General features: G+C 59.3%; 1 protein-coding gene across 1 annotated transcript; it reads left to right on the top strand.

The window, feature by feature from the left end:
- The first annotated feature begins 3538 nt into the window (after nucleotides 1-3538).
- Nucleotides 3539-7708, top strand: OPTC (opticin). Its single transcript, XM_036398490.1, has 6 exons — nucleotides 3539-3775; nucleotides 4081-4219; nucleotides 5400-5558; nucleotides 5788-5990; nucleotides 6794-6889; nucleotides 7371-7708. The coding sequence occupies exons 1-6, from the start codon at nucleotides 3554-3556 to the stop codon at nucleotides 7539-7541; spliced, it is 990 nt and encodes a 329-aa protein (XP_036254383.1). The 5' UTR covers nucleotides 3539-3553; the 3' UTR covers nucleotides 7542-7708.
- The last annotated feature ends 5462 nt before the right edge of the window (nucleotides 7709-13170 follow it).

The following is a 13170-nucleotide window of genomic DNA, read 5'->3' as shown; positions in this document are numbered from 1 at the left end:
TTTGGGATGCTGAACTCCCCCTGCACCCACAGCGGCTTCCCCTCCCCAAAAAACCCCAAATCCACCCCAGGGAGTGAAGGTTTGGGATGCTGAATTCCCCCTGCACCCACAGCAGCTTTCCCTCCCCAAAAAACCCCAAATCCACCCCAGAGAGTGAAGGTTTGGGATGCTGAACTCCCCCTGCACCCACAGCAGCTTTCCCTCCCCAAAAAACCCCAAATCCACCCCAGGGAGTGAAGGTTTGGGATGCTGAACTCCCCCTGCACCCACAGCGGCTTTCCCTCTCCAAAAAACCCCAAAACCGCCCCAGGGATTGAAGGTCTGGGGTGCTGAACTCCCCCCCGCTGCCTTTGGGATCCTTTATCTATGGCGACCCCACTGCCCAGGGGGATCCCCCTGTCCCGGGGACCCCTTCACCCCCAGGGACCCCTTCACCTCTGGAGATCCCTTCATTGTTGGGGACTTCTTCACACCTGGGGACCCCACTGCCCTTTGGGACCCTTCATCTTTTGGGACCCTTCACTCTTGGGGACTCCTTCACCCTCTGGGACCCCTTCACCCTTTGGGACCCTTCACCCTTGGGGATTTCTTCACCTCTGGGGACCCCAATGAACTTTGGGACCCTTCATCTTTGGGACCCTTCATCTTTGGGACCCTTCATCTTCGGGGACCCCTTCACCCTTTGGGACCCTCCCGGACCCCACTTCCCAGTGTACCCTGAGCCAGCCCCCCCCTTTTCCCACCCCCCACCCCCAATCTGTCACATCGGCTCCGTCCCTTTGCCCACCGAGCCGCCTAATGAGCGGCTTAATGAAGATTAGCGGCCGCGTCGTGCTGAGAGGGGCCGGGGCCGTCCTGGCGGGGGCTGGGGGGCTGCGGGTGCCCACGGGGGGCTGGGGGGGCTGCGGGGGTGTCCCCGAGCAGATGGGTGCTCCGGAAGGGTGGGTGGGTGCGTGGGGGGCGATGCGCCGCTGGCGACGGGAACATTTTCGCGGCCGTGGGTGGGTGCGTGGGCACGAGGCTGCCCAGGAGGGGCTGCCGCGCTCGCCCTGCCCCTCCTGGGGTGTGCCAGCCCCGCGGTGACATCCCCCAGGGACACAGGGGGGCGTGGGGGGTTTCACACCCTGCCCCAATGAGGGGAGCAGTGCTGAGCCCCCTCCCTGCGCCCACAGCGGCTCCTCCTGCCCAAAAAACCAAAAATCCACCCCAAAGAGTGAAGGTTGGGGGTGCTGAGCCCCCTCCCTGCACCCACAGCAGCTCCTCCTGCCCAAAAAACCAAAAAACCAAAAATCCACCCCAAAGAGTGAAGGTTGGGGGTGCTGAGCCCCCTCCCTGTACCCACAGCAGCTCCTCCTGCCCAAAAAACCAAAAAACCAAAAATCCACCCCAAAGAGTGAAGGTTGGGGGTGCTGAGCCCCCTCCCTGCACCCACAGCGGCTCCTCCTGACCGAAAAACCAAAAAACCAAAAAAACACCCCAGAGAGTGAAGGTTTGGGGTGCTGATCCCCCTCCCTGCACCCACACTGGTTCCCCCTCCTCAAAAACCCCAAAACCACCCCAAAGAGCGAAGGTTTGGGGTGCTGAGCCCCCCCTGCACCCACACCAGCTTCCCTCCTCAAAAAACCCCAGAGAGTGAAGGTTTGGGGTGCTGCACCCCCGGGAGGGGCACAGGGCTGGGTGAGCTCAGTGTCCCCATCCATCGCTGCCAGGGGGGGTCTCTGCAGCCCCCCCAAACCCTGGGCCGGTCACTGGGGTCCCCCCGGTGCTTTGGGGCATCCCGGGGATCCCTCTCTGGTGGCACCTCCTGGCTCTGTGCCCGACACCGCGCCGTGGTGCCCCGGGGACACCCGGGAGGTGTCACCGCTCCTGCCCTGGGCCGTGTCCCCACCGCCCCTGGGGACACCCGGGAGGTGTCACCGCTCGTTCCCCTCCAATCCCGCCCCTCTCAGCCCCTCTCAGCTCGGGCTGCTGGAGCGCAGCCACCTCCGGGCTGGTGGCCTTGGGGACAATGTAAGGACCCAGCAGGGGACAGCGGGTTTGATTGGCCGCGTCCTGCCTGTCCCCTCGGCCAGACCCCCGAGCAGCCCCTTCCTCCTCCTCCTCCTCCTCCTCCTCCTCCTCCTCCTCTCCGCGCCTCAAAAGCCCTTCCCCAGCCCCTGCAGCCCAGGGGGCTCCACGCCGAGGAGGAGGAGGAGGAGGAGGAGGAGGAGGAGGAAGGACAGGGGGTACGTCCGTCCGAGCTGGGGCAGCTGGAGGATGCGAGGGTTTGGGGCGGGGGGGGTACAGGGGGCTCAGAGCACCGGGAAAGGGCAGATCTGGGGGAAAACAGCAGGAATTTGGGAGCAGCATCCTCAGGATGGAGTGAAAAAAACTCCGGGCTGGGTGGTGGATTTGGGATTTGGGATTTGGGATTTGGGATTTGGAGTTTGGAATTTCGAGTTTGGGATTTGGGATTTGGAACTTGGAACTTGGAATTTGGAATTGGAATTTGGGATTTGGGATTTGGAATTTGGAGTTTGGAATTTGGAGTATGAGTTTGGAATTTGGGATTTGGGATTTGGGAGAGGCTGGAGGGGGTCGGGACCCTCACCCTGCTCTGCCATGGATGTCCCACGGGAGGGAATTCTCTTTTGGGAATGGCGCCTGGAGGGTTTGGATGTGGGGCTGGGGGATGTCCCCGAGCTGTCACACGGATCCCGTGGCCTCCGGCCCTCCAGGATGATGGAAAAGCAGATTTAGATCGGGATTGAGACCTGGATGTGGGAGCAGAAGTGGGGAGCAGCAGCTCCGGGGCTCCTGGGGCTGGTCCCCCTCCGCTGCTGGGCTTGTTGGGCCAGGGGCCGGTTCCACCCATCCCTACGAGCACCGCGACCCCCTCACCACCCCCGAGCCCCTCCGCACCCCCCGGCGCTGGGAAAGCCGGGCAGCCCCGGCAGCCCCGCGGGGCCTCTCCTGCACAGCCGAGCGTGAAATGCGCTGAAAAGGGTCAGGAATGTCCCCTCTGTCTGTCCCTCCCGCGGCTGTCTGTCCCCGCCACCCCGGGGCTGGGGCTGCCTGTCCCTGCCGGGGTTTGGGGGCTGTCTGTCCCCACCACGCTGAGGTTTGAGTCTGTCTGTCCCTCCTGGGGCTGTCTGTCCCCTCTGGGTTTGGGTCTGTCCATCCCCTCCCAGGGCTGTCTGTCCCCACAGGGTTTGGGGGCTGTCTGTCCCCTCTGGGTTTGAGTCTGTCTGTCTCTCCCGGGGCTGTCTGTCCCCTCCACCCCGAGGTTTGGTGCTGCCTGTCCCCCCAGGTTTTGGGGCCTGTCTGTCCCCTCTGGGTTTGGGGCTGTCTGTCCCCTCCCGGGGCTGTCTGTCCCCTCTGGGTTTGTGTCTGTCTGTCCCCACAGGGTTTGGGGCCTGTCTGTCCCCTCTGGGTTTGGGGCTGTCTGTCCCCCCAGGGTTTGGGGCTGTCTGTCCCCTCTGGGTTTGGGGCCGCCTGTCCCCCCACCCCGGGGCTGGCCCCACACCCAGACCTTGGTGACACCCCAGGTGCTGTGACCCCGGCCAGGTGCAGGATGTGTCCCCTGGGCTGGCTGGGGGTGGCCACCCTGTGCCTGGGGACGCTTTGGGCTGTGCCAGCCAAGGACAGGAGGAAGGTGGAGAAGCCCAAGGCTGAGCTGAGCCTCCTTGAAAACCTGGATTTGGAAAACTACGACGTGACCTTGGAGAGCTACGGGGACATCCTGGACCTGAGCAACTACGAGGAGCTCTACGACTACGGGGACCTTGTCCCCAAGGTGAGGGGGACACAGGAGAGCCCCTGGCTGCATCCTGGGACGGGGATTTGGTGCCAGGGACGGATGTGGCACCGCAGGAGCAGCAGCCCTGGCAGCTCTCCCGGGGCTGGGGAAGGTTTTACCCGAGCCAAACCCCTGCCAGCTCTTGGATGTGAGGATTCCTTCATCCCTCTGGGCCTGGAGGGCTGTGGGGTTCCTTAGAGAGCTTGGAGAGGTTTCCAAGAAGGAATCAATGATCCCAACCCAGTGCCACCCACCCCAGAGGGGACAAATCACCCACAGCTCACACCCAGCCGTGCTTGCAGATCGAGGTTGGCACTTTGGCTCCTCGCCCCAAGGACCCCAAAACCCTCCCAGAGCTGGCTGAAACCACGGCTGGAACCCCAAATCTGCAGCCCCCAAGCAGTGCAGGCCCCGTGCCCCCGGCGCCCATCCCCAGGCAGGGTGAGTTGTGCTCCCTTGGGATGCGTCCCCACGTCGCACAGGTGGAGTTTTGGGGGGGAAAAAATGGAATTCTGGTGCTGCCAGCAGCTCTTTGCAGGGTTCTGGGCTTGAGTCTGCTCACAGGAGGGCTGCAGAGAGAGAAATTGCTGGGAAAAAATGAACTCCAGCAAAGCAGTGACGCTTTAATGAGCAGAGGCTTTGTGACAGTGGCAATTAGATTAGTGACAATTAAAATCCTGCAGCGAGGATAAATATCTTTATCCCTTTTCTGTCACTCCAGGCTGGGAAAAATTAGGAGGGAGGAGAAAGGAAATTGGTGCTGAGCTGCTCTGAACCCCCCTGGAAGGGGTTTGGGAACCTCGGGGGAGAGGAGGGGGTTCAGGTGTGGGGGGTGGGCTCGGTTTTACCCCTCCTGCCCCCCGTGCTGGGGCCTTGGGGGCAGCTGGGACAGATTTTTTCTTGATTCAAAAGAATTTTCTTGAGTTTTGCCTCCTCCAGTGGGAAAATTAAAGGGGCCGGGAGAGCTTTGGGTATAAAAAGCTGAATCTGGGGGCTTTAATCTCCCTTCCTCCTGCAGGAGGGGTTTGATCCTGGGCACTTCATTTATTTATGGGTTTCTGGCCCTTCCCTGGATGATGCGGGGCTGTGACAGCTCTGGGTGTCACCAGCTCTGCGTCCCCATGGCAGGGTGGGCACATCCCACTGTTCTGGGGTCTTTTATGGGGTCAGGGAGCTGCGACATCTCTGGGTGTCACAGGCCTCATATCCCCACAGCTGGGTGGGCTCCTCCTGCTGTTCTGGGGTATTTTATGGGGTCGGGGGGCTGTGACAGCTCTGGGTGTCACAAACTTTGTGTCCCCACAGCCGAGTGGGCTCCTCCTTCTGTTCTGGGGTATTTTATGGGGTTGGGAAACTGTGATAGCTCCGTGTGCCACAGATCCATGTCCCCACAGTGGGGTGTGCTCCTTACGCTGTTCTGGGGTATTTTATGGGGGCAGGGGGCTCTGGGTGTCACAGATCCATGTCCCCAGGGCGGGGTGGGCTCCTCCCGCTGCTCTGGGGTATTTTATGGGGTCAGGGAGCTGTGACAGCTCCGTGTGTCACAGATCCATGTCCCCATGGCGGGACGAGCTCCTCCCGCTTCTCTGGGGTATTTTATGGGGTCAGTGCTTGTTCCCAGGGCTGCCCAGCTGCCTGCTGTGCCTGTGCCTGGGCAGCTCGGTGTACTGCGACGACGCGGGGCTGGAGCAGATCCCGGCGCTGCCCCCGGACACCGCGTACCTGTACGCCCGCTTCAACCGCATCGGGGCCGTGCGCGCCGCCGACTTCCGCGGCCTCGGTATGTCGGGGTCACCAACAGGAAAATCCCACCTCTCCAACGACGCTGGGCAAACCAACAGTCCATCAAATTTCTTTTCCCCTGTAAAAGAATGCAAAACAATCAGTTATTTACAGAAAGCGCATGAGGAAGTTTGTTACAAGAATGTAAGCATTAGAAAATCTTAAAAAGTCAGGGCGGCAGAGAATAAACCACGCTGGCTTTGTCCCTGTCCTCCTCCTGCCCTCAGAGAAGCTGAAGCGCATCGACCTGAGCAGCAATTCCATCTCGCGGGTGGACGCGGACGCGTTCCGGGGGCTGCCCAGCCTGCAGGAGCTGCTGCTGCCCGAGAACCTCCTGACGGCGCTGCCCGAGCTGCCCCGCAGCCTCGTGCGCCTGGACGCGCGCCTGAACCGCATCCCCAGCGCCGGGCTGCACCCCGAGGCCTTCCGGGTGCGCCCCGCGCCTGGGGGGCCCTGCCCGACACGGGGGGACAGGGGGGTGGAGGGAGGGGAGAAGGGGGTGAACTCCAGGGGGGTCAGATCCTGGGGGGTCAGCTCCAGGGGGTTCATCTTAAGGGGTTCATCTCTAGGGGGTTCATGTTTAGGGGGTTCATCTTTAGGAGGTTAGTTGGTTCATCTCTTGGGTGTTCATCTCTTGGAGGTTCATCCCTAGGTGGCTCATTGGTTTATCTATTGGTGGTTCATCTCTAGGGGGTTCATGTTTAGGGGGTTCATCTTTAGGAGGTTCGTTGGTTCATCTCTATTGGGGTTCATCTCTTGGGGGTTTATCTTTAGGGGGTTCATCTCTTAGGGGTTCATCTCCAGGGGGTTCATTGGTTCATCTCCTGAGAGTTCATCTCTTGGAGGTTCATCTCTAGGTGGCTCATTGGTTTATCTATTGGTGGTTCATCTCTAGGGGGTTCATCTCTTGGGGGTTCATTGGTTTTTCTCTTGGGGGTTCATCTTTATGGGGTTCATCTTTAGGAGGTTCATTGGTTCATCTCTTGGTGGGGTCATCTCTATTGGGGTTCATCTCTAGGAGTTCATCTCTTGGGGGTTCATTGGTTCATCTCTTGGGGGTTCATCCTTAGGGAGTTCATCTCTATGGGTGTTCATCTTTAGGAGGTTCATTGGTTCATCTCTTGGGGGTTCATCTCTAGGGGTTCATCTGAAGGGGTTCATCTTTAGGAGGTTCATTGGTTCATCTCTAGGGGTTCATCCCTACCGGGGTTCACCTCTGCCCTCTCCCCGCAGGACCTGAAGCAGCTGCAGTTCCTCCATCTCTCCGATAACCAGCTGGATTTTATCCCAGTGCCCCTTCCCGAGAGCCTGCGCTCCCTGCACCTCCAGGTGGGATGGGGTTTGCCCAAGTTTAGCAGATCCCACCTCTTCCTCCCCCTTCTCCTCCTCCTTCTCCTCCTCTTCATTGTCTTGCTCCCAGTCCTTGTTCTTGTTCTGGTCCTGGTTCTGGTTCTGGTCTTCCTCCTTATCCTCATTATCCTGATCCTGGTCCTGGTCCTATTCCTAGTCCTTTTCCTAGTCCTGATCCTGGTCCTGGTCCTGGACTGGTTCCGGTCCTCCTCCTCATCCTTACTGTCCTGGTCCTTTTCCTGGTTCTGGTCCTGGACTGGTTCTGATCTGCCTCCTCCTCATCCTTGCTGTCCTTTTCCTGGCCCTGGTCCTGGTCCTTTCTCTGGTCCTGGTCCTGGTCCTTTTTCTGGTCCTTTTCCTTTTCCTGGCCCTGGTCCCGGTCCCGGTTCTGGTCCTGGTCCTCCTGCCCCTCCTCTCCTGCTCCCTATGACCCGGCTGTGCCCGTGTCCTGTCCCCGCAGAACAACAACATCCAGACGATGCACGAGGACACGTTCTGCGACAGCCAGGAGCAGGGCCAGATCCGCCGGGCGCTCGAGGACATCCGCCTGGACGGGAACCCCATCAACCTCAGCCTCTTCCCCAACGCCTTCTCCTGCCTGCCCCGCCTGCCCACCGGCCGCTTCTCCTGAGCCCCCACAGCTGTGAGTGCAGGAAAGGGTTCCCAGGTCCCGTCACAGAGCGCTCAGACCCTGCTGCTCCATGGAAAATGTGATTAAAGTGGAAGTGTTCCACCCCAGGGTGAGCTTGGTGCTGGGGCAAACACGTAAAATAAAAATAAAATGAAATAAAGATTTGAAAATGCATTCAAAGCATTTGACAGTGAGAGCAGCTGGGAGCCCTCACCCAGCCCCAGCCCAGCAGTTTTTGCTTGGATTTGCAAAGATGGGGTTTCCCTGTGTCCCGTTTCTTCCTCCATTCCCTCCAGAGCCTCAGGGAGATCCTGAGGTCCTGAGGTCCTGAGGTCCTGAGATCCTGGTCAGGGTGTCCTGGCCAGGGACCAGGAGCTGCATTGCCCCCGGGAGGTGACACTTTGGCCACCTCAGGTGTGATCTGTCCCTGGTGCAGCTCCAGGGGAGTGTGGCACATCCAGGTGTGACCTGGGCACAGCTGGACTGTCCCCGTGAGCTCCCAAAGAGGGTAAAACCCAAAATCCCAGCACAGGGCAACTGGAATCTTCCACCCCCTCATCCCAGACCCGCTGCAGTCCTGGCAACAGGAACTGGGAGATGTCCTGGAACTGGATTTGGGAGAGCATCCCTGGATTTGGGATGGTGTCCATGGATTTAGGATGGTATCCATGGATTTGGGGTAATATAAAAGGATTTGGGAAAGTATCTATGGATTTGGGATGGCGTCCATGGATTTGGGACAGTATCCATGTGTTTGGGAGGGGAATCCCTGGATTTGGGATGGTATAAATGGATTTGGGACGTTATCCATGGATTTAGGATGGCATCCATGGATTTAGGATGGCGTCCCTGGATTTGGGAAGGTATCCATGGATTTGGGATAGTATAAATGTACTTGTAGTATAAATCCCTGTAGTTGGGATGGCATCCGTGGATTTGGGACAGTATCATTGGGTTTGGACAGTATCCATGAATTTGGAACTGCAGAGAGCCCAGGAGCTCCCTGAGCCCACCAGTCCCACCAGGATCTCCCTGGGCTGGAGCTGAAATCCCCGGGCCCATCCCGGTTTTCCGCAGCCAGTGGGGCCTGCCCAGCGCTGTGGGATATTTTCCACACCATGGATTCATCCCTTATATTTTTATCCACGTGTAAGGAGCACGGCGAGGGGGATGACACATCCCTGGAGAATCCAGAGCCCTGAACTGAAACCACGGAGCTCAGCCCACATCCTCAGAGCCCGGGGAGGCATCCGAAGGCGGCTGGAGAAAACCTGGGAAGTGGATCCAGCTCCTCATCCACGGGGACGCTGGCATGGTGTGGGCACCTCCTCTCGCCCCTTTTCCGTGCAAAACCCAGCCCAGGCGTGGATTGTTGACCCAAAATCCTTGGGAAACGGGAATTTGGAGTTGTTTTATGCAGAATCGCAGGATTTGTTGCCGCTGCTGTTGTGTCAACAGCCTACGGATCTGCTGCCTCCTCATCCTCCCCCATCCCACCCACCCTTCCAACACCTTCCCACCAGCCTCTATCCTGCTGATCCCATGGGATGGAGCTCCCAGCGCCCCCCTCCCCAAATCCAGCCCCACCTCTGCCCCTGCAGAGCTCTGGAAAAGGTGGAACCCCCCCCCCCGTCCCATCCTGTCCCCCCCTGTCCCGTCCTGTCCCCTCCTGTCCCCTCCTGTCCCTTCCTCCCCGGGACTCAGGGGACCCTAAAGCCACCCAAGGCAAGACAACGCCGCTAAATCTCGACCCTCCTGTGGAAAATCCCGCTCAGAGCTGCTCATTTCTTTTGGAAAAGTTGGGATTTCTGCAGTTGGGGCTCCAGCAGGAGGGAATTGGCCGGATTTTCCCCACCGGTCCCTTCGCGCTGGTCCCGCTAGAGGGCAAAGGCAGCGCCGGGAATGTCGGACCTTCCCTTGGAACCGCGTTCTCTCCCGCCTGGAGCCTTCGGGGATCCCGGGAATGCCCGCCGGGATCGGGAGCAGCCCGGGAATGATGCGGGGAAGGGCTCGGAGGAGCTGCAGGGGCTGGGCTGCGCAGGAGGGTGAGGGCAGTGAGGGGATGGCGCCCGGATTTACAGAAATCCCAAATTTCCGAGAGCAATGAGGGGCTCTGGGGGGCTCTGCTGCGGAGAGCTGAGGCTCAGCCTTGGGTGACTTTTGCGTCCCTGTCACCACCAGGGAAGAGGGGCCAGGATGGGGCAGGAGGGACCCTGGAGAGGCCGAGCTGGGGCTCTTTTGGAGCTCAATTATTGATTATTGGGGCAGTTATTGATCACGCCCCCGTGTCCTCGCTGGGAACCGCCACCCCCTCCTGCCACTCGGGACTGTCCCCAAGGCAGGGACTGTCCCCAGGCGCTGTTGGAGCTCCGGGATCCTGTCCTGGAGCAGCCAGGAGGGCACAAGAGCCCTTCCCGGGGCTGCCATCGGGGCTCGGCATCCCTGTCCTCCCCTCCATCGCTGCTGCCTCGCCCGGAGAGCATTTCCGTGCGGATTCCTGGCTCTGCCTCCCTCGTCCCTTGTCGCTGTGCCGCTCAAGGTCACCTTCCCTCGGCGGGGCTGGGCTGTCACACATTGATCGCTCGGCTCTGGCAGCGCCGGCTCGCAGAGCCCCCGCCAGCTCAGCATCCTGCGGCTGCTCCAGATGGCCCCCGCCCCCTCCTCTCCTCCTCCTCCTCCTCCTCCTCCTCCTCCTCCTCCTCCTCCTCCTCCTCCTCCTCCTCCTCCTCCGTGCTGCCCTCCCCGCTCCGCTCCGAGCCCCGAAACAGCGACAGAATTTGGGGAGTTCTCCAAATGTCCCCGCAGAGCAGGAGCCGCTCCCTCGCTGCCCCTGCGGGAGGTGGCACCAGCGCGGGCCGTGCCTGGGGCTGTGGGGGGAGCTGGGACTGCGTGTGACATCCCTGAGGGACAGCGTGTGACACCCCTGAGGGACGTGTGTGACATCCCTGAGGGACAGCGTGTGACACCCCTGAGGGCTGTGTGTGACAGCCCTGGGGGACTGAGTGTGACATCCTTGGGGACTGTGTGTGACACCCCTGAGGGCTGTGTGTGACATCCTTGGGGACTGTGTGTGACACCCCTGGGGGACTGAGTGTGACATCCCTGAGGGCTGTGTGTGACACCCCTGAGGGCTGTGTGTGACATCCTTGGGGACTGAGTGTGACACCCCTGGGGGACAGCGTGTGACACCCCTGGGGTCTCTGTGTGTGACATCCCTGAGGGACTGTGTGTGACACCCTTGGCTGACAGCGTGTGACACCCCTGAGGGATTGTGTGTGACATCCTTGGGGACTGAGTGTGACACCCCTGGGGGACAGCGTGTGACACCCCTGGGGTCTCTGTGTGTGACACCCCTGGGGGACTGCATGTGACATCCCTGGGGGCACAGCCTGTGACATCCCTGAGGGACTGTGTGTGACACCCTTGGCGGACAGCGTGTGACACTCCTGGGGTCTGCGTGTGACATCCCTGGGGACACAGGGACTCTGTGTGACATCCCTGGGGTACTGCATGTGACACCCCCGGGGGACTCTGTGTGACACTCCTGAGGGACAGCGTGCGACATCCCTGGGGACCCTGTGTGTGTCCAGGAGTTCCCTCCATCCCTTCAGCAGTTTCCATCTCCAGCTCCACATTCCCAACTCCCTCTCCCTTCTCCTCACCCAAATTTCCTCTCCTTTTCCCCACCAGGAGGGGCCCGGTGTCCTTTGGCCACCACGTGGGGACAGAGCCGTCCCCTGGTGTCCCCTTGCAGCTCAGGGATGTGGAACTGCAATCACGGAAGGACCATGGGACTTTTCAGCCTCCTGGGCCCTGGAAAAGCTGGGAAGATCCCCCAGAATGACCAAAACCTCATTTTCCTGCCCCAATCCCAATGGGGTCATTGCTGGAGTCATTAATTCTGCCCCAGGATTAACAAATTATTCTGATTATTAGTGGTGCTGCTCCAATTCTGGGCTTTTCCCCCCTTTTTTTCCCCAGAAAATCCCAGAGCTGGGATTGATTAGGTTGGAGCAGGGGATGAAAGGGACACCCATGAATTATCCCTGAGGTGTGGACAGCTCTGGGGTCCCTCCAGGGAAATTCAACAATGGGAATGGGAACGTGATGGGGGGAACAGCCTGAGCTTTTCTTCTCCCCATTTTCCCCTTCACCACTGGAAAAACAACAACAACAAAAAAAAAAAAAAACAAAAAAACCAACAAAACAAAAAAAAAAAAAAAAAAAAAAAGGAGGAGGAAAAAACCCAGCAAAACGCAGCAACAAACACATCCCTTGTTTTTTTCCACATCCCCCTCCCCCTCGAATTGTATAAAAATAATCCGTAAAAATTCCGATTTCTCCGGCTCAGCCCCCTCCCTGCTGCATTCCCAAGGGACTGGGGGTTCCTGCAGCATCCCGGGGCTTTCCTGCCTTTCTCTGGGATCGGGATCCCGTGCCCCGAGCGGCTCGGGGTGGGAGATGTGATTGCCACACTGCTATTTTTAGCAGCCACGCGTTAGGTGCTGTCAACAGGAGCCCTGACAAAGCCTGGGAAAAGCTCCGGGATGGGAAGTGTGAATTGCCGGGAATGTGGGAACGGCTCCGAGGGGCCAAAGGGGGGTCTGGGGGCTGGGGTGGGATGGGGGTGCCCAGGATGGGGAGGTGGTGGCAGCCAGGAGTGGCAGCGTCACCTCCTTGGAGGGTGACAGCAGCGTGCCCCCCCAGAATGGGAATGGTCTCCCACCCAAGGGCTCCTGGAGAAGGGAAAATTCCCTCCAGGCCCAATCCCAGGGGATCATCTCCCCTCTGGGCATGGAAAAGCGACAGAATGGAGGAAAACTCCAGCGGGAGCGGCTCTTCCATGCCTCAAACCCAGATTTTCCAAGGATCTCGTCCAGCATCCTGATGGGCACGAGGCTCTCCCCACTGGCAATTCAATGTTCCCCATTTTTGTTTGTGGGTTTTTTTTTAAAATTTTGACCTAAATCTGAGCTCTTCCAAGCGGGATTTGGGGTGGGTTTTTTTTTGGGGGGGGGATGCTGTGATCAGGAGGGGTTTGGGGAGGTGAGGATGAGGATGAGGATGAGGATGAGGATGAGGATGAGGATGAGGATGAGGATGGGGATGGGGATGGGGATGAGGATGAGGATGAGGATGGGGATGGGGATGAGGATGGGGATGAGGATGAGGATGAGGATGAAGATGAGGATGAGGATGGGGATGAGGATGAGGATGGGGATGGGGATGAGGATGAGGATGGGGATGAGGGTGGGAGGAAGGGAGCTCTGATTGATCGAGGATGAGGAGGGAGGAGGGGAGCTCTGATTGATTTTAAAATAACCACGCCAAGCCTGGATCTTCCCCGGCTGTGGGATGTGGAAAACCTGGAGAGGGGGAAGAGAGAAACAGCTCTGAGTGCAAGCATCGCTAATTTATGATCAGAGAAATGTTGGAGCTGCAGGATTGCAGGGAAAGGACCCGGCTGAGCTGAGGAGGAAGCCAGGGTGTTCTCCAGGGCTCGGGAAAAGCTTCCCCACAGGGAAAACCGGGAATGCAGAGCACGCTTAGCCCAAATTGCTGCTCAAGGAAACTGAAATTATTTCCCTGCCCTGGTGCTTCCGGCTGCTGTTTTCTGGTCCTGCTCGTT

Source organism: Molothrus ater, chromosome 25, assembly GCF_012460135.2.
Source record: "Molothrus ater isolate BHLD 08-10-18 breed brown headed cowbird chromosome 25, BPBGC_Mater_1.1, whole genome shotgun sequence".
NCBI lineage: Eukaryota > Metazoa > Chordata > Aves > Passeriformes > Icteridae > Molothrus > Molothrus ater.
Note: the sequence above shows the minus strand (reverse complement) of the source record. Positions and strands in the feature narration are given on the sequence as shown.